The following is a 21,355-nucleotide window of genomic DNA, read 5'->3' as shown; positions in this document are numbered from 1 at the left end:
TGGCGTGTCTGCACCGCGTTTGATTGGCCGTTACTCTGACCAAGTCCTGTCTCCCTTTTTCCCCTCATACTGTACATAAATCTGTATGGGAGCCTGTTTGGAAGCAGAACCATTTCAAAGTCTGCAGATGACTGTCATTGTTAGGAAACAAGTCACAAACCTGTTGATGTGAAGTGTCTCATATACAGTTCAACACATTGAAAACCAAAGATTAGATCACAACCCACAGAGAGAATAGATGGGTCAGTACGTCACAAGTTAGCCTAAATCTCCAGCAGTTGGTTGGAGCTGAAGAAGCCTTTCAGATGACAGCTGAATCCTCTTCAAGAACCAAGAAGTAGTCCAACTGCCATTATCCGAGCTCTCGAGATGACTGAGAATCTACATCGATATCCATCCATCCATCCATCATCTTCCTCCTGGGGAATCCCGAGGCGTACCCAGGCCACAAGGGATGTATAATCCCCCCAAAGTGAGTTCTGGGTCTGCCCCGGGGCCTCCTCACAGTTGGACGTGCCCTAAAGACCTCCCAAAGGGAGGCGAACAGGAGACCCCTCCTGAAAAGGGCCAGCCTTGGTGGAGTCCAACAGAGTTCGACTATGTACCAATAATGTGGACACAGCTTTTACACTGTTATTCAGCAACCGAATAACCTCCAAGCCATGTTTACAGAGTGTTATCATGGGCTATGTCCGCTCCCTCTCCAACAAAGTGGGTTAGCTGACAGCACTACCACGCTAATACTAACATTCAGCGGGAGCGCAGAGTGTGTTTCACGTCTGAACGAGATGACATTGGACTCTGGTTTCCAGGAATAGTTTTACAGGAGGGACATTGAACTGACCTTGCTACCTCCTTTTCTGCCAGGAGGTAGAACGAAACAATCAGGATGAAACGATGGAAGAGGCCAGAAAAGAATGATGGGAGGAAGGAAAATCAAGACTCAGGATAGAATTCACCCCAAATAAATCAAATTATTCAGAAGAAACCAAAGCTGCTGACAAAGTGTCCTGGTTGGACAGGTGTGGCTCTGATGGGTCCATAGATGTTTAGACGCTTAACATTTAGTTTTTTTGTTGATGGCGGCTCACAGGAGAGACATCAGAACATCATCTGCACAACACAATATTTTAGTTTTATTTCAAATTTCTTACTTTAACGTTGAGAACATAAAGGTTTATTTTTCACAGTTTAACACCTGACTGATCCAGTCTGAAACACAGAGCAGCAGGTCGGCGACATAAAAACACAATCAGCTTCTAGTGGTGGTATTTCAGGTCTTTCCTGCATGTATGAAGCAGATAAAACCATTATGAACACAGAAGACTGTTGGGATTACGTACAGAATGTAGAAACAATGTGCAGTTGGAGGTCAGGTGGGAGACGTGAAGAACTTCCTCCCCGGCTCCAGTAGACCCCTGAGGACAGAAAATAGCCAGAGTTCAATGTGGAGTACCACACAGATCTGTTCCAGGTCCCTAAAGAACTCATTCAAATCATAAAAAAAAACTAATCTGTTATATTACAAAAGTATTCTCCCTTATCAGAATCCCTGTATGCATTAAAAAAGGGTAAAATAACTTTACACATCTCAATATTTTACTATTACATACCAATGAATGTGCAGATTAGCCCCTGCACACGAGGCAGAGCAGCCAAACACACTAAGGTTATATTCAAAACGACACAGGTTCATTATAACATTGTTTTTTACCATCACTCCTCGTAATATGACTGACAAACTTCATCCTCCACTGAACCAGTTTTCTGATCAACATCAGCCAAACCACTGAGCTCACTAAAGAATCTGTCCACACTTTATCCTCAGGATGCAGTGGCTAATCTCTCAATGATGATTAAAAGGGGAAAGAATATGGAATGGTAAAATTTTTCTGTGTTTGAGAGAATATATTTGGTGTCAGTCCCAGCTCAATAAGTCACATAAAACAATTGTGGTGTTTAATTTAAAAGTTTTTAAAAAATGTGATATTCAGGGAACCAAATGTCACCCAATCTCAGATGATTCACTGTGTCTTGGAAGTTGAAACTCTTCTGCTTTTTGCTCTGATGTTAACATCAAATCTCATCATTAATTATAGAGCTACCTTGATGAAGAAACAAATGAGCAAGTAATGTTCTGACAGTGATTTGTTTAATTCTTTATATCCAATGAGGAAATCTGACTTCTAACTGATGTTTTAAAAAAAATCGGAAGTTGGAAACCCCCAACTATCCATTTGTCACTAAATGCATCAGTGAAATATTGTCCCCATCAGTAACTGTTCTTAATATTAGTCGATAAAACTGAAACCGAACCCAGAGGAATGAAGCGATGGTGAAGTTCAGAGATTATGGAGCCGATATGTGACGGAGGAACTATGACCAGAGTTTTCTGAGGTGTTTATTAACGTTAGGTTCTGCTGCGTTTTAACAACCTGAACCGTTAATCACATGAGAGGCATCAGCTAACCCCTAACCCTGTGCACAAAGGCCAGAGTGTCTGTTACAATAACAGCAGGAGAAACTAACACCTTTCTTTTGAAACCTTCACCAGTCATGGTGATGATTCAGTTTGTCAGCAGGACTTCTGAAAACGTACAGATGCGGACGCAGCACTGACTTACTGTCCAAATCCTGCCAGAGCTGACCACACAAACACACAGTAACAAGCTGAGAAGACAAATGAGACTCATTCTTAAAGACAGCTTTGGGTTGGACCCGGTGTGTTGTGGTCTTACATGCTGGTGATGGCATTCAGGTTCCTGATCCTGCCTCGTACCGATCCGGTACTGGGAGTTTTCTGGAAGCTGTTCAACTCTGGAGACGTCAGCGGCATAAACAGACGACCTAAAAAGAGTCACAGACCAGTGAACCAGACCTCCATGTAATCCTCCAACATCAGTTTGTCCATCAACAGACCCTCCAGCATAAACCCACTATGGCCTTCGTCCTGGTTCATCTGACTGGAGGAGGATGAAGGCGGGATTTGGTCCGTCCGAAGGGTGAGGACACGTCTCCAGTATTCTTCAGGGATGGACAACAGACGGCAGATAACCTGAGAACGGAGTCACACACATAACCCTTGATTTATTCATCTGAGCTTAACCAGAACCCAGTCAGTACCCACATACTGTTGGCTGGATGTTAAACGGACCTTTGGCTGAGTGCTGGTGTCTCTCATGATGGTTGTTGGAGATGGCTCAGGCATCCCATGACCTACTATAGTTGGTCCAAAAACCCGGGCCAAATTATTCTGGTCCATCTGGCACTGCAGACTCCTCATCACCCTGAGAAACCAAGAGGAACTCTCAGAGTTGAATTTCACAGAGCTGAAGACAGTCCAGCTAGTGTGTTTCTGTCAGACTCGTAAGCAGCTAGAAGTATCGTACTTATGTAGGTGAAGCATGAGGAATGCCAGTGTGTCTCTGTTGGCCTTTGGCAGCTCAGCTATGGCCCGATGAAGAATGGCTGAGCCTTTGTCTTCATCAGCCAGCTCTAGAACACAGACGGATGCAAAGAGCGGCCCTCGGGTCCATTATTCATCACATTTTGGTTTTTATTGACTGAAGTAACTTTTTAACTGAGCTGGATCAGATTTTGTACCTGAAGCCTCCATGAAGGTCCGGTGAAGCCTAAAGGTGATCAGAGGCTCTTTCAGTCGCCTCAGGAAGTCCTTCAGGACTCCACAGACCACATGGATATCCTGGACTTTACTGAGAATCAGAGCCGGCTTCCCCTGGAGGAGGCGATCTCTGAGCTCCTTCACTGGACGCTCGCCACCAGGAACTCGGTACAGACCTCTCTGTCGATGGAGACAAACGGGTCAGACAGTTCTCTCGTCTCAGAGATGAGAAACCAGAGAGTCAACACAGGCAGGAGGTCCTAAGAGATCACTAGACCAGCTAACCAATCTAATCCACCATTACTGAGTTGGATTGAGGCCACAGCAAGTTCCAAGCACAGACCTCAGAAAATGGACTCAGACCAGTTCCTCTGAAGGGTTCCAGTGAGGGACTGTTTGGTCCAGCTGTGCTCAGACAACTGCCCAACAACTCAAAACCAGCAAGGCTAGATGACCAAGAAGAACTTTGTTTGGTTCTCCGAATTCCATCCAAACTCTGGTCTCATAGAGAAGCTTGGAATCCAGTTTTAAAACCTGAGCTCATTTATCATAAAGTGGTTTTACTTTTTCAGTGTTTTTAGTAAAGACCAGACAGCCTCACACAACCCACCACAGGAGAACAAACAGTTCTCTGTACCGTCAGCATATTATTACACACTCACATCAATCATTACACACAGTAGAAAATGTTTAATCTGACATTCATGTGAGGGCCAATAAAAGCCCCTCAGGCAGTTAATCCAAATGTGGTACCAGGAGTCAACTGGACCAGAGACCTGATCCGGTCCAAGCTCACCTCGTGCAGCCCCCTCCTCTCGATCTCTGCTGCACAATCCACGATCAGCTGAGGAACCCTGGGATGAGTCAGTGGAGCAAAACTCTCCAAGGAGTCCTGAGGAGGAGTAGGGCTTCAGTCAGAAAGCATTGTATTGTTTCATGTGATAGGGAGTTAAGGTTAGGTTTGGACCGGGTTTTTGTTCTCTACAGCAGGACGGTGGATTTTAAAGAGGATATGTTGCTCTTCTGGGGTTTGGTTCTTTGCATAAGTGTGGTAAAATGTCTTCAGAGTTACAAAGATCAGAATTAAACTTCTGAAATGCCTAAAACACTCATGAGTGTGGGTCCCTCAACGCTGCCACTCTCACTTCCTGCCCAAAGCTAGTCCAAAGAGGCAGGAGCCACAGAGTCCCATCCATCTACCCATTTTCATGATCCACCTAATCTAATTTAGAGTCATGGGTGGACTGGACCCTGTTCCAGCTGTCATTGGGCGAGAAGTAAGGTATACCCTGTTCATATTTGACCTGGGTTCAAATCCCCTGCATGAAACGGCATGTCACAACAACAGTAATATCGTCTCCTTTGACTTCCAGGTCACGACTCCAGGAAAAAAATCTCAAGCATGCACAGAACGCAAAATCCAATTCACCACGTGCTTCATGGTCTACATGCACGTTTAGCGGGACTATCAACTGAGTTATCTCGGGGTCTTAATCCGACTGCGAGTAACCCGATCCGATCCAATTTTTGGTCAAACATGAACTTAATAACTCAGTCTTATTGTAATTTAGCCATTAATACAATTCTTTACAGTGCCATGTAACCCCACTGATACCAACCAAAAAAACAAACATAGGTACCGACTGAGCTGTAATTCCTGTCCTTGAGTTGGAAGCTGAGCAGCCGTTTGTGAACTTCTGTTTGCACTCTGGATGAGCAGCCACACGGCAGTTCTTGCACTTTACAGCCATCTTCCCGAAGCGGATCCTCTTACCGCATGGCGTGCAGGTCTCCGGACGGATCACCTGGAAAGATGCAACGTGTCAGAGTGCAAGTGAAGCTTGCTGTGTAGTCTGACAGTGAAACGCTGCGAGTTTGTACCGTTTTAGACAGAAACACGTGTTTGAGAATTTTCTGAGCTCTGTTGCTGTAAACGGTTCTGTCCTCCAGCGGAGCTTCAGGCTCAACCACGGTGTCTTCGCTGGGAAACCACACGGATGTTTGGTCTGGGAACAGAAGGAAGCACCATCAAAGTCACAGGTTATTCAGCAGCCAGAGACAGGAAGCCAAGTCCTACAACAGGACTCACATGTCAGCAGTTAAGCAATCGGCACTGTTGGTTTTATCCGAATCATTTTTACTCTCCAATGTTCTTTGGCTCTACTTTGGGTTGTTGGACACATTTATGGGTCCACATGACATATCAGAGGGTTCAAAGAGTGGAAGAATGGACCAAGACAGGATGGTTAGCAGTGGGTTGTTTATGCCTACACGGAGGTTCTCAGCACCCTCAGAGAGAAGAATTCAAGACTGAGAAGCACTCTGACATTGATTGAAAGTTGAAAAGTTGAAAGTTCACTGGAAGGGTACAATTAAAAAAAAAAATCTGAAATGTCAAAGAAGCTCAGGGGAAACAGCATTTAGTTTTACTCCTTTAAGAGCTGAGAAAAGCTTAAGGACCGACAACAGCACCGACACAACTAGGACTGTAAAGTCCTCGACTTATTGGTTAATACGTTCTGGGTCGACCAAAATTCTGATTGGTCATTTTTTGCTGTGTTAATTCAATACAGTCTATGATTAATTTCATCAGGAGGAAGCCTACTCCAAACGATGAGCTATTATATTGCGCAGATGCACGTGATGCAAAGCGCTGTCAGAGCCATCAGAGTTGAGACAACAGCACCAACACGACCACGAACAGAGCAAATCTCAGATTGTTCCAAGTCCTCAGAGCTGAATAAGGTCAATTAAACGACTTCTTCTTGGTTCTCAAAGACGTTTCACCTCTCATCTGAAAGGCTTCTTTCAGGTGGTGAATTTATGGCATCTACAGGTTTCCTTTGAATATAAAACTCATGTTTGTATGAAAGTGAAGCAGTGGAGTATAGCCGGCCGGCACCAATGCCCGTGCAAAGTTCTGATGGGTCAGTGTAAGAACATACAGATGAACCACTTAGGGCGTAAAATGTTCTGATGACCCATTGTTTTGAACATCAGTAAGAGAAATAAAGACCAACAGGACTTAAAGTGCACAACAGAACCTCAGAGTTTGGGGTCGACGAGGTTAAAGTGAACCTGAGGACGCCTCACCTACTCCTCCCAGTGAAACGGCACACTCCTGGGTCGCAATCCGGGCCGGGTTGTCGGGGCTCTCCTGTGTGATTCCCAGCACCATGTGGATCTGACTGCCGGTGTCAGGAGTCGTCACTGACGCCTTCACAATGGTCTCCACCTCCTGAGTGGGACAGGGTTGAGTTTTTGAAAGCCGAGTTTCCTTCAGCTGGATGTTTAACAGGTCGCTTTATTCAAACCACTGGAAGTTTCTGCTTTTCTAGATTTATCTCTAATTCTGACACTTCGAATGTGCTGCCATAAACTTTTACACTCTGCTGTAGCTGCCCTGCATTCTCCTTACAGACCTAACAAACTCCCTCCTTCACACTCTGGAGCCTGACTGCTCAGCTTCTAACTACAAACTCTGAAGATTCAGTTGGATCGAATGTATTCTATGTGTCTTTGTTTTCAGTTGTATAAAATGATTTTAGGTGAGAACAAAAGTGTTAATTTTTTTTTTTAGCTGACAGAAATACAAGTTCAAAATAATTCTTTGTTCCTTTAAAATCTATGAATCTACTGGTTAAAAGCAAAGCAAGGCAATTTATTTATATAGCACATTGCAATTCAAAGTGCTTCACACAGATAAACACAAATACGCAGTCACTCAGTCAGTGCATGATGGTCATTAAAAGTAAAAATAATAATATAAAAATAAGTAAAATAGTTCAAAGATAACTAAAACATAGAAAGACAAAAACAAATAAAAGCATAAAAACAAACATAATACAAGATAAAACATTGGAAACAAAGAAAAAAAGCCATTGTGAGTTAAGAGAAAACGTCTGAAAAAAGTTTAGTCTTAAGTCTAGATTTAAAACAAGAGACTGTTGGGGCTTTCTGGATGCTTTCAGGCAGATGCTTTTATCCAAAGCGACTTACAGGTAGGCAGGTAGGGTTTCGCCTAAGGACCCATACTGGAAGTAGTACCTTTCATGTGGGGAATTTGAACCCAGGTCTCCCACATGAAAGGTGGAAATAATACCACTACACTATGCAGTCCAAGCCCTATCCCAGTAAGTGATTTAAAAACCAGCAGCAGTGCTTTAAAATCAATCCTGTAACTCACTCAAAGCCAGTGGAGGGATTTCGAAATGGGGGTTATGTGCTCTGTTCGTTTTGTTTTAAGTTGTTGTTGTAAGTATTCTTGCTGCTGCATTTTGTATCATTTGGACCTGTTTAAGGGTCTTTTTTGGAAGACCCGTGAACAGCCCATTACAGTAGTCGACCCTACTAGAAATTAAAGCATGAACTAATTTCTCAAGGTCATCTTTGGACATAAACCCCCTATGCCTGGCAATGTTTTTAAGATGGTAGAATGCGGACTTAGTTATTGCTTTCATGTGACTGTTAAAATTTAGATCACCGTCTATGAGGACACCGAGATTTCCAACCATATCCTTTGTATTAAGTCCTTTCTTTTCGAGAACGGTGGCAATCCTATACCGTTCCTCTTTTTTACCAAAGATGCTTATTTCCTTCTTGTCTTTCTTTAATTGGAGGAAATTATGTGACAACCAGTGATTCATTTGCTCAATGCAGTCGTTCATTAATTCTTCTTAAAGTATTGGTGAAATAAAGACAGATAATGCCTTATTTAGAGGCTGCATCGTCATTATGGACATACGCCGATCGCGAGTTATCTAAATAGCTTCCGAAGGATGCCGACCTTCTCCAAACTGTTCTCGGTGAGTAGATGAACGTATTTCATGCCCAAAATAAGGTCAAGGTTTAAAAATACCGGCGTTCCCCTTTAAGAAAGCTGGTGGGCAGAATGTCCAATTCACATGTGGAAGAACTAAGGCTTTCTACTGTTTTTCTAAGGGTTTCAGCATCCACCAAGCTAAATACCGACATAGACTGAGGTGCTCCCCTTGTTGCAGCTGGTGGCTCTGGGGCGGTCTGCATCTGTATTGATATACTCAGGTCCTATGGGCAGAGGGGGTTTGGTTAGCTTTTTTAACTGTTTAAAAAATAACTACAAAAAAAAGTTTTATTTAAGAAATAGCATTATTGATGTTATTGCTGATGATGTACAGAACAACGGTTCTGAATTGTATTTGCGTAGTATTTCTTTATGCATTTCAAAATGGATGGGAAGTTTTGATTTACACCATTTTCTTTCTGTCCGCCTGCACTCTCTCTTTAGGAGATTGACCATTGGATTAGATTTCCATGGAGCGTTCGGCTTCTCAGTGGCTCTTTTGATCTTAAAAAGGAGCAATATCATCCATTATATTACCCATGTTCGAGTTAAAATCATCCATTAAAATTTCTACAGAATCAGATGGTGGGTTCAAGGTGTCTGAGTGCATTCTCAAAGAGAACACAAATGTGATCATTTAGAATTCTTTTCTTAACCATTACACAACTGTTCTGAATTTGCAGGGATATAAACACATCAAAAATTATGCAGCAATGATCAGACAGTGCAGCTTCAACAGGTAAAGTGACATTGAGGCCCTTTGTGATGACAAGGTCGAGTGTATGGCCGTGAGAGTGTGTTGGCTCCTGTACATGCTGTGTTAAATTGAAAGTGTCAATTAGTGTGAGGAGGTCATTTGCATAGACGTTACCTGGACTATCTATATGCATATTGAAATCCCCTGAAATGATGATACAGTCAAAGTCTAGGCAAGTGGCTGATAGCAGTTCACCCAGTTCTTCAAGAAAGGTTTTAGCTGAGTGTTTCGGGGGCCTGTAGATAGTAAGCAATAGAATTTGAGGCGAGCACCTCATGATTGCGCTCAAATATTCAAAAGATGTAAAGTCTCCAAAATATGCCTGTTTGCATTGAATGGATGCTCTGAATATTGTGGCTATTCCACCCCCTTTTTTTTTTTTTTTTTTTTTTTTTATATTCGCTCGAGTAGCACTCATGTAGTTCAAATTGGGAGGGGCCAATTTAATCAGTGTAGGAACATTGCTGGCCTGATCCAACAATGTCTCAGTTAAAAACAAAAAATCCTGGTTATAAGAACAGATAAGGGCCACGTTTCTCAGATTCGCTTAGAAGCTCTAGCGCTAAGAGCTTCTTAAGAGCGGTTTAAGTTAGCGCTCCTAAGAAGCTCTTAGCGCTAGAGCTTCTTACTGAATCTGGGAAACGCGGCTAAGGTCTTTGATTAAAAAAATACTTATTAAGAAGAGATCTGACGTTCAGTAGAGCCAGTTTTACTAACATTGTGGTAGGCCCATGCTCTTCTTGAACAGTAGGGAGTTGTTCAGAAATTGTTCTAAGATTAAGTCTGTTTACCACATGAGCACGATGTGGTTGATTCTTCCTGAATGTTGTCAGTACAGGAAACGGATAGCAGAGGGAGCATGGGGCGGTAGGCCTACCGGAAAAAGGGTGTTCAGGTAGTGAAGCAGCAGCATTCAGTCAATCACTTCGGAACACACATTGATGTCACTCACCTTAAAATGTTCTCATTTCAGCCATTTCTCTGAGACCACAGAACATTTCTTAGAACATCCATGTCAGTTTGTTCACCTTCTCTACAGTTTTTCTCTCCAGCAGCTCTGCAGAAACATTCCCACTTCTGCTTCTCTTCCCAACTGGAGCTCCGACAGCCGGGCCCATCGAAGAGCGCTGCAATGAGCAGACAGGAGGAACAAGATGTCAGAAAACTCAGAAGACATCAGAGCAAAGAGATGGAGCCACAGGACATCAAGTTCAACGTTCATGAACCTCCGGACGACAGAAGGATGTCGCAGGGCCTCAACCATTATCAAGTTTTAGTAAAACATACAAATGTCAGTGGAAGGTTGCCTGAATCTTGGAGTTATTTCTGACCAGGATCTGTTCTTTGACTCACATATAAAACAGGTTTCTGCCTTCTTTCACCTTCGTAACATTGCTAAAATCAGGACCATCCTGTCTCAGGGTGAAGCAGAGAAACTGCTCCATGCATCTGTTCCTTCAGGACTGAACTACTGTAATTCCTTATTATTGTTCTGTCCCACAGATTCTCTGAAAGCCTCCAGCTGATCCAAAACCCTGCAGCCAGAGTTCTGATGAGATCTAACAGGAGAGATCATGTTTCTCCAGTTTTAGCTTCTCTTCATTGGCTCCCTGTTAGATTCAGAATAGAATTTAAGATTCTTCTCCTCACATATAAAGCTCTTAATGACCGAGCTCCATCACATCTTAAAGATCTCACAGTTGGATATTTCCCCAACAGAGCACTTTGCTCTCAGGCTGCAGGTTTCCTTGTGGTTCCCAGAGTTTCTAAAAGCAGAATGGGAGGCAGAGCCTTCAGTTATCAGGCCCCTAAAAGCAGAATGGGAGGCAGAGCCTTCAGTTATCAGGCCCCTAAAAGCAGAATGGGAGGCAGAGCCTTCAGTTATCAGGCCCCTAAAAGCAGAATGGGAGGCAGAGCCTTCAGTTATCAGGCCCCTAAAAGCAGAATGGGAGGCAGAGCCTTCAGTTATCAGGCCCCTAAAAGCAGAATGGGAGGCAGAGCCTTCAGTTATCAGGCCCCTAAAAGCAGAATGGGAGGCAGAGCCTTCAGTTATCAGGCCCCTCTCTGTGGAACCAGCTGCCAGTTTGGCTTCAGGAAGCAGACACCCTCTCTACCTTTAAGATCAGGCTGAAACTTTCCTTTCTGATAAAGCTTATAGTTAGGGATGGCTCAGGTGAGCCTGAAACATCCCATAGTTCTGCTGCTATAGGCCCAGCCTGCTGGGGGAGCTCCCATGATGCACCTCTCCTCCCTCCATGTACAGATAACATCATTGCTGTCATTAACTTGTGTTTCTCTCTCTCAGCAGGTGTCTCTGGCCTGGTGTTACACTGCTTGTTGTCCCCTCTTTCCTGTCCTCTCAGCCCCAGCTGGTCCAGGCAGATGGACCCTTCCTGGTTCTGGTTCTGATGGAGGTTTCTTCCTGTTAAAGGAAGTTTTTTCCCTCCACAGTCGCCTCGTGCAGCTCAGGACGGGGGATTGGATCAGAGAGAATTTTCAGTGCAATCTGTTGGTTTCCTTAGCTAGGATACTGTTTTTTAATTGGTTCTGTATGAATTGGACTAATTTATAATTTAATGAATTGGATTCTAATTGGCTTGAATTGGACAGTATCATTGAAATGCCTTGAGATGATATTTGTTGAGATTTGCCACTTAATAAATAACCTTAATTGACCTTCATCAGAAGGAGGAAACCACATGGAAACAGGACTTTCAGTTGGTCTGACCTGCTCAGAGAATTTCAGGCCTATGTGCTGCAGTTTGAACATGAAAACGACTCACCCTCCTCTCTCTGGCTCGGGACCTCAGAGGTTTGATCACAGTTGAGTCCAAGTCCTGCAACGACATTCAGAGACTCTGAAGACATCAGGTTGCTTCAGTCCAGCGTACAGACGTGTGACGGCTCGTACCACTTCGTCATCTGTGCGGTCGTAGCTGATGTCAGAGTGTGACAGGAAGGACGACTCGTCGATGACCGACAGCCTGAGGACACGGAGGCAGGTTACAGTTAGCAGTTCACTGGAAACTTTCATCTTCGGTCTAACTCAAAACTAAAATGCCGCGGCCCCTCAGGGAGGAGTAGGCGGAGTCTCACCGTCTGCTTCTGTGCAGGGTCACGTTGGCTCCTCTGTGTTCGAACGTAGCCAACAGAGATTTCTGCTCATCGTTAAGACAGGCACTGGATTTACTGTCGTGGACCAGAATGTCACACATGAGCTGCATCTGCCTCTTCTGGAAGCAGACAGAGCTGTAAGCGCCCCCTGAAGGCCACCGCCCACCCTGATGTCCCCTCATTCATTCAACCATCTACTTATAGAAACGTTGAAAAAAAAAAAAACAGAAAATATTCATTTTTCATTGTTCAGAGGTTCTTTAACTGAAATTTGAACATTTCTGACCGATCAAAACTTCTTTCATAATCTGAACTGATAAAGAAAACAGGGAGCAGAACCAGAACAATACAGACAACAGCCTGAGCCCGACCTGTTGGACCTGAGGCCACAGGAGAGAAGGAAGATGGGAGCGGTGCAGTGCATCATGGAGGTCCACATTTACAGTCAGAATGCTGCCCGTGTGGTCATGTGACATGTAAACTAGTTTATTACTGAGGTGGAACCTTCTCTGCCCCCAGAGTCCTTCAGTGGTTCCTCACCTGGTTCTGGGACTGTTGTGATTCTTTGTATTTGGGCCTAAACCAGTGTTCTGTTGGTCCAAACTGAGCAGCTCTTCTTTAACTGGGATTAAAACGCCTGATCACATGACTCCGCTCTGGTCTTCCCTTCATTGGCTCTCAGTCCGCTTTCAGACTGATTTTATTGCTCACTCTAAGGTTTGAAATGGACCGGCACCACCCTTCCTGTCTGAGCTGTTCTGCATTCACAGCCCAGTGAGAGCTCTGAGGTCAACCAACCAAATGCTCTGAAACATCCCAAAAACTGAGTGAAAACAGCGAGATGATGGTGGAACAATCTGAACAAACAGTTTAACTCTCCACATCCCAACAACTCAGCTCGCTCCTCACGTTCGGATCGCTCCTCACGTTCGGATCGCTCCTCACGTTCGGATCGCTCACTGAAGGTATCGGAACTGCACGGAAAGAACTGTGTGTCTGCTAGTGTAAGTTTTTTCTAAGCTTCTTGCCTAATTCAATATCCGTTGTTGTGAGAGTGATCAAAACCCATCCGTGGGTGAAACCTGTTGCCTAGTAGCCTCGGTTGGGCCATTGAAAAGCAATCAGAGTATTCAGGAGCTGTGAACGGGTGGTCCCTCCCCTCTCTGAAAACACTTGCTGGTTAACTCTCGGTGGGCGGTCTCAGCCGAGTGCAATTAACCAACACTGTGCACAACATAAAGTAAGGGGTGGCGCCTGAAGCGTCAGAGGAAGCGTCAGCCATTCTCGGGTAAAGACATTCTTGGCTAAAGACTAGCGTGTCTACCTGTGTGTGTCCACCGAGCAAAGCCACTGAACAAGGCAAACACACCACCTGCTTTAAAATGTGCCTCAAACCCATTCCTGTTGTCTCCGGCTCACACAGAAGGTTTCACACAACCAAACGCCACCAACCTTAACAACCTCCGCTCTCTAAAGCCCACTTCACTCTGTGACACACCCTTGTCTGTGGGGTTGTGGAATTGCCAATCGGCGGTAAACAAAGCAGATTTCATCATGGCTTATGCCAACCACCTGTCTCTTGACATCCTGACTCTCACTGAAACCTGGATTAAGCCTGAGAACACAGCTACCCCGGCTGCATTTTCAACCAACCACTCATTTTCCCTCTCGTACATCTGGGAGAGGTGGTGGAACGGGCTCCTTTCCAACAAATGGAAATACAACCAACTGCTACCTGAAGCTAAATACAATACCTTTGAATACCACGCCATCCTGGTAACTGCACCGGTCAAAATCTATATGATTGTCGTATATCGCCCTCCAGGACAACTCGGTGACTTTCTAAATGAACTCGACACCTTGCTCTCTTCTATCCCGGAACATGACTGTCCCATAATGGTCCTTAGTGACATGAACATCCACCTTGACAGTCCTAACTCTTCTGATTTTCTGACACTAATGCACTCGTTTGAGCTACAACTGCTCAGCAGTCCTCCGACCCATAAAGCTGGCAAAGTGCTCGATCTCGTTTTCTGTTTATGTTTCTGTTTCTGTATTTATCAGACGCTTTTATCCAAAGAGACTTACAAATGAAGATATAACAGCTTTATAAAAGCTAACAATAAGCTCCATAGAAGGAACCCAGGAGTCCGACTCTGTCAGAGGGGACAGAGTAGAGATAGGGTGCAGGCATAGAAGGAAGAGCAGAAAGATAAAGTGCAGAGATAGAGGGGGGAGGGAAGTACAAGGTAAGGGATAGCACTTCAGTTTCTCAAGAAACTGTGCCACAGAGGCCCTATCTGTCACACCTCTGCAGTTCTCTGACCATCTGCTTCTACCCCTATGGTTTCCTTCCTCTGCAACCTGTCGCCCACCCGCCTCTCCTCCACTATCCAGCCTCCTGCACATTCTCCTCCCTGCAGGTTAATGATGCCACGGAGTCCCTTTGCTCTACTCTGAGCTTATCTCTGGATAGTCTGTCCTCTATCCACCAAACCCTCCCGATCCTCCCAGTCTCACCCCTGGTTTAATGATTCTCTCCCAGCGTTGCGCACCAATCTCAGAGCTGCCGAAAGGAAATGGCACAAGTCAAAGGATCCTGCAGATCGAGCTAAACTCCAGGTGCTTCTGTCATCATTCGCATCCAGTGTCACTGATGCAAAAAAGTCTTTCTCCGTCAACAAGATTCACAGAACTACTGACACCCGGAAACTTTGTTCCATCTTCAAAACTCTACTGAATCCTCCTCCACCTGCTACCAATCTAACAGCAGACACCTTCGCCTCATTTTTTACTGACAAAGTGGCAGCTATAAGCAAACGGTTTACAGAACCTGGTACCAAAAACTCTGCATGCAGAAGTCCTACTGCAACATTTTCCTCATTTACCCCTCTGACTCAGAGCAGTGTGTCTAAACTTCTCACATGTAGCCGTCCTACTACATGCCCGCTGGACCCAGTTCCTACTAATCTTCTCCAATCCATTGCTCCTGCTGTAACTGCAGCAGCATGTGATTAATGCTTCACTGACTTCGGGCACATTTCCTATCACATTCAAGCAAGCTCAGGTTACACCGCTGCTCAAGAAACCTTCCCTCCCTCCAACTCATGTGGAGAATTATCGGCCGGTCTCTCTCCTCCCGTTTCTGTCTAAAACCATTGAAAAGGTCTTTAAGCAGGTCACCGATTACCTCTCACATAACAACCTCCTTGACCCAAACCAATCTGGGTTTAAAAGTGGACACTCCACCGAAACGGCTCTGTTAGCTGTGACAGAAGCCTTAAAAGAAGCCAGAGCGACAGCTAAGTCCTTTGTACTTCTCCTGCTCGACTTATCGGCTGCATTTAACAGTCAACCTCAGCATCCTTTTGTCCGTACTCTCTAGCATCACAGGGAGAGCACACTCCTGGTTTGAATCGTACCTCACTGGTCGGTCATTCAAAGTATCCTGGCTTGGTCACACTTCTGCAGCACACCACCTCGCCACAGGGGTCCCCCAAGGCTTAGTACTGGGACCTCTTCTCTTTGCCATATACACCAACTCACTGGGACAGATCAGCCGATCACATGACTTCTCATACCAATGTTATGCTGTTGATACCCAGCTCTATCTGTCATTCCCACCTGACGACCACACGGTCTCAGCTGAATCTCAGACTGTCTCTCTGACATATCAACATGGATGAAAGCCCATCACCTCCAACTCAACCTCCCAAAAACTGAGCTGCTGGTCTTCCCAGCCAAACCAACCATTCATCACAGCATCTGCATCCAAACTGAATCCCTATCTCTTGCTCCATCAAAGGTAGCTACAAACTTGGGTGTCATGATTGATGACCAATAGGGGTGTGACGAGATCTCATACCACAAGATCTCGTGAGATTAAACTTGAGGATATTTCTCGTCGCGTTAAAAATCTGTCTTGCGAGATTTGTGTGCTTTCCAAACTTCTATTTGTGACCTGTGGGGGCAGTAATGCGCCTTTGCTACGTCTAGCCTGCCAGAACCTAAAGAAGGAGAAGAAGAAGAGGAGAAGGAGAGGAAGCAGCAAGAAGCCAGAATGAAAATACAGGTATTACCATTGAAGAGACCCCCACCACTTTCAAATCGTTTGTTTGGCAGTATTTTGGGTACCCGGCGGAAATGATAAATGGCAGTAGAGTGACTGATAAGACAGTCAATATGCAAGCATTGTATGAAAATAATACCGTACACCACAAAAGAAAGATATTTTTTATTTAAACGTTTATAAATTTTAGTTTTAGTCTCAATTAGCAGACTTAGCAGAGCAATAGTCCCAGTAGAGTGCCTTTGTAGAACTCCCTCCGTTAGCTCTCCTATAGCCGCAAGTAGCCACATAACAGCAGCTATGAGCTAACAGCAGCTATGAGCTAACAGCAGCTATGAGCTAACAGCAGCTATGAGCTAACAGAGCTATGAGCTAACAGAGCTATGAGCTAACAGAGCTATGAGCTAACAGCAGCTATGAGCTAACAGAGCTATGAGCTAACAGAGCTATGAGCTAACAGCAGCTATGAGCTAACAGAGCTATGAGCTAACAGCAGCTATGAGCTAACAGAGCTATGAGCTAACAGAGCTATGAGCTAACAGAGCTATAGCACACGTTCATTCATTCATTCTTCTTAAAGTATTGGTGAAATAAATATCAGACTTTCACCAAACTGTTCTCAGTGAGCAGATGAACGTATTTCATGCCAGAAATAAGGTTTAAAAAAGACCAGAGTTCCCTTTTGAAATAAAACATTTCAAAATGCATGTGCAACCCAGTTAAATAAAAGTCTTTTGAAGCAGTCATATATTTTCTCATTGTGGTTTTCTTAAAATCTCATCTCGTCTCGATCTCGTGAGCTGAGTGTAACGTCACACCCCTACCAACTAACCTTAAAGATCACGTTACCTCGGCTGCTCGTTCGTGCCGCTTTGCATTACTAAACATGAGAAAGATCAGACCATCCCTGACCCAACATGCCCCCCAGCTCCTGCTGCAGGCCATGGTCATCTCCCACCTGGACTCCTGCATTGCTCTCCTAACTGGTTTCCTAACTGGTCTCCTAACTGGTTTCCTAACTGGTTTCCTAACTGGTCTCCTAACTGGTCTCCTAACTGGTCTCCTAACTGGTCTCCTAACTGGTTTCCTAATTGGTCTCCTAACTGGTTTCCTAACTGGTTTCCTAACTGGTTTCCTAACTGGTCTCCTAACTGGTCTCCTAACTGGTCTCCTAACTGGTCTCCTAACTGGTTTCCTAACTGGTTTCCTAACTGGTTTCCTAACTGGTCTCCTAACTGGTCTCCTAACTGGTCTCCTAACTGGTCTCCTAACTGGTTTCCTAACTGGTCTCCAGCCTGTGAAACCTCTGCAGATGGTCCAGAACGCGGCGGTGCGTCTGGTCTTGGATCAGCCTAAAAGAACACGCCCCCCCTCTGTTCATTGAGCTCCTCTGGCTGCCCTTAGCATCAGATCCAAGTCCCTGATGTTAGCTACAAAGAGCTTAATGGAGCGGCTCCATCTACTTGAATGCTCTTGCAAAGGCTTCTGTCCCAACTGGGTCCCTCCGTTGGTCCCAGGATTGTCGTCTAGCAGCTCCTACACCACGCCTAAGACAATCCAAACTCTGTTCATGTGTCGTCCCACGATGGTGGAATGACCTACCGAGCGCTACCAGAACAGGGGCGTCCCTGTCTATCTTCAAGAAGCTCCTGAAAACCCAGCTCTTCAGAGAGCATCTCCTATCCCAGCCCTTACCTTGTACTTCCCTCCCCCCTCTATCTCTGCTCTTTATCTTTCTGCACTTCCTTCTCTGCCTGCACCCTATCTCTACTCTGTCCCCTCTGACAGAGTCGGACTCCTGGGTTCCTTCTATGGAGCTTATTGTTAGCTTTTTATAAAGCTGTTATATCTTCATCTGTAAGTCTCTTTGGATAAAAGCGTCTGATAAATACATAAACAGAAACATAACGTTCAGCTCACATCTCCTCTTCTTGGCTTTTGGCTCCAGTCTGACATCCTTTCAGATGATTTTATTCTGAGCTCTGCCTATATTTGGTTTATTACTGCTGGGTTATGTTTTATTCCCATGAATGTTGGTGTTCGTTAGTGTTAGTTTTACTCTTATTATTATTGTTCTTAGTTCTCTACTTTATCCAGCTGTGCAGCACCCTGCTGTGAATAAACTCCGGTTCACACAGCTGGTTTTGAAAGAAGACAAATATGTTTTCATCCACCTACTGTCAGTGTGGAAGTTTTGGGTTGTTTTAGTGAAGGAGAAAACACAGTTTGTTCAACAGGACTGGGCCTGAGTCCACAGCAGCAGGACTCACGGGTCCGACAGCTGATGGTTTTTCTGCTCGTGATGGTCACACAACAGCGATGAGGAGTGTAAAACATCAGCTTTCACTCCGAGGACCCTGATTCGGTTCTTTCTGAGTAACTTCATCATTGATCACTGAACCAACATGAAACCGGACCAGCAGATGAACTGCTACAGTACCTCTGTGGGCCGCGTTTTCAGCTCACCAGGTACTGGTAGTCGGCCTCGATCTTGTGGCGTTTCTTCATCTCCACATCCAGCTGGTTGCGGGCGTGCTTCAGTTTGACCTCCAGAGCAGCTTTGGCCACATCCGACTTCACCAGCAGTTCCTTGTACTTCTTCAGCTCCAGCTCGGCCCGCAGCCACGTCTTCCTCGCCATCTCAAAGTTCTTCACCACCTCTGCAAACTCTGAAACAAGAGACGAGCCACATCACGTTCTGTTTCAACCTTGTTTGGTTCTACAAAGAGCAGTACGCATGCATATGTGTGTGGGGGGGGGGGCTCACACCTGCACACAGGATGGAAAGTAATGACAAATATGGTCACATGACCCGCCTCACCCAGCTCAGTGTTCATGCTGGTTTCCTCCATATTGATTCTCTGCAGACACAGAGCCCGCAGCCCCTCCACCATGAGCCGGGACTCCCCCATCCTCCACCTGCAGCCCACCTGGCTACTGGTTCTACTGGTTCTACTGGTTCTGATCCGCCTGCAATGAGCAGCATCACCCCTCAAACATCTGTTTTAAACCTGCAGAGTTCGGATCAGCTGCTTTCAATCAGTCATTAACATAAAAATGTTTGGTGCCGATATCCGGATCAATGTTTGGATTAATTAATTAATGACTTTAGAATCTCACTTGAACAACAAACCGAAACAAACCTGTAAACTATCGTTCAAAGCAACAAACTTCTGATTTACGGTTTCTCACGCTTTACTAGAAACCACCTGCACGCAGCCCAACACGAGGCTGTGCACGAAGCCCAAACCGTTGAGGCCGCGCGCGTTCGTGGACCGGACAGGAACTCCCGCACGTTCAAACTGACGTTCCGCCTGTCAGACGTAAGTCCCCTGCGGCTGGGAACACGTGACGCTCCGGTGAATGACGTCACCATCTGTTTACGTTGTCATATTTTGAAGTTTCACAATTTACTTTTGGAATTTATTGCTGACTTTTAAAGTTTAAGATAGATTGGCTCCATCTTATTTAGACTCACACGGGTGAGAGCACTGTGCTCAACCAGATCCAGGTTAAAGTCTCACCTCTTCTCCTTGGCTTTCAACTCAAGTGGAGTAGAACATCTAAATTTGGAATTTGTTTTTGTCTTTATCTTATTTTAGTTGCAGTCTGCTGTAAAATTTATTGTAAAGCAATTTTGCCAAGTTTTGTTGTTTTTTAATATGCTTTTTTCTCTCTTTTTTTTCCAAAAATAAAAATAGGAAGTCAAACAGATAATTAAATAAATAAATGAATAAACATTATTCCACCTACAACAGATTCTGGATGGCAACACTTTTCGAACCAGATTTCACCAAAATCTCACCTCATTTTTAGATTTGTTTACCACCTGATTTTGGAATATTTTTGGAAATTCTCACAGTGAACAACACAATCTTAGAGCTGGTCAACAAAGTAAACAAGCAACAACAACAGAGAGACCAAAACAGACGTTAACGGAGCTTCTGGCGTGATGAAAGACAGAGTTGTGATGTCACATTCGGCCAATAAACACACAGCGTATTTGACATCATCCCATCGGCGCTGAGCGTTAAAACTTCACTGAGATTCTGAGTTACTGACAGATCAGATGGACTCGGCTCTGCTTCTGCGACTCCCAAACCGGATGTGAGAACACGCTGGAAGCCAGAGTCTCCTCAGGACAAAGCGTTCAAACATCCAAACCAAAGCAGACAGAAGAGCCCAGAATGACCATCATCATCTTCTCCTGTTCTTCATCCTCCCAGCTCATGAGGTCAGTTCTGACTTTAGAGAGTAAAAGAAAAGAACTGTTATTCATCAACTGAGTTCAGATGAAATGTTCTGAAAGCCGCTCGGTCCGTTCCCTGGTTCTGGTCCTGATCATCTCCCAGACAGCAAACTCATTTAAATGCTGGGAGTTGATATCTGGAACAACATTTATTTATGTTGATCAGACGTCAGACTGATCAATAACTGACAGGAAATCAATCAGGGTTCCACATTTAGATGTTTTAATCTCCAAATTTAACCACAATACGAAGTTGAGAGTTTAATCTGTAAAGTTTAGACCCATCATGACTGTTAATCTGAACTAAACATCCGCCCTTTGGGCCAGAACCAGAACATGTTAAATATCCAAAGCTGCTGCCCCTCCATAGAAGCTGCTGTTACAGTAAAACATGGAGGCTGTGTGTTTCTAACTGAGTGAAATGAGCTGGAAGTATGAGAGCAGCAGCCCTGATCAGAGCTGTCTGAATCCTCCAAAGGAGCTTCAATGCTTCCTTTAGGAAACACTGGACCAGCCTTTATGAGAGAAAAGAGCTCATTCTGTCCCACAATTCCTTGCAGCTGCAGCTTTTACAGCGACACTCCATTATATTCATCCAGCCGTACTAACTGTGATTCATAATGAGAGCTATGACATGACCTTTGTGTCACACTGTGATAATTTTCACATCAGATGAAGTTTTTGACTATTTGACCGTTTTTTAATTGTCTCGTTACTGGCAG

The 21,355-nt window shown here is 44.7% G+C and overlaps 1 protein-coding gene across 1 annotated transcript; it reads right to left on the bottom strand.

The window, feature by feature from the left end:
* Positions 1-1,190: 1,190 nt before the first annotated feature.
* Positions 1,191-19,773, bottom strand: LOC140278655 (rac GTPase-activating protein 1). The gene is made up of 17 exons (XM_072373713.1): positions 19,528-19,773; positions 19,206-19,303; positions 18,851-19,053; positions 12,298-12,434; positions 12,113-12,185; positions 11,985-12,038; positions 10,230-10,328; positions 6,716-6,860; positions 5,504-5,628; positions 5,263-5,427; positions 4,419-4,514; positions 3,604-3,802; positions 3,390-3,495; positions 3,155-3,287; positions 2,938-3,055; positions 2,739-2,847; positions 1,191-1,418 (listed from the first exon to the last, which is right to left on the bottom strand). The coding sequence occupies exons 2-17, from the start codon at positions 19,294-19,296 to the stop codon at positions 1,373-1,375; spliced, it is 1,899 nt and encodes a 632-aa protein (XP_072229814.1). The 5' UTR covers positions 19,297-19,303; positions 19,528-19,773; the 3' UTR covers positions 1,191-1,372.
* Between the last annotated feature and the right edge of the window lie 1,582 nt (positions 19,774-21,355).

Source organism: Leuresthes tenuis, unplaced genomic scaffold (genome assembly GCF_036924035.1).
Source record: "Leuresthes tenuis unplaced genomic scaffold, fLeuTen1.0.hap1 SCAF_20, whole genome shotgun sequence".
Taxonomy (NCBI): Eukaryota; Metazoa; Chordata; class Actinopteri; order Atheriniformes; family Atherinopsidae; genus Leuresthes; species Leuresthes tenuis.
Note: the sequence above shows the minus strand (reverse complement) of the source record. Positions and strands in the feature narration are given on the sequence as shown.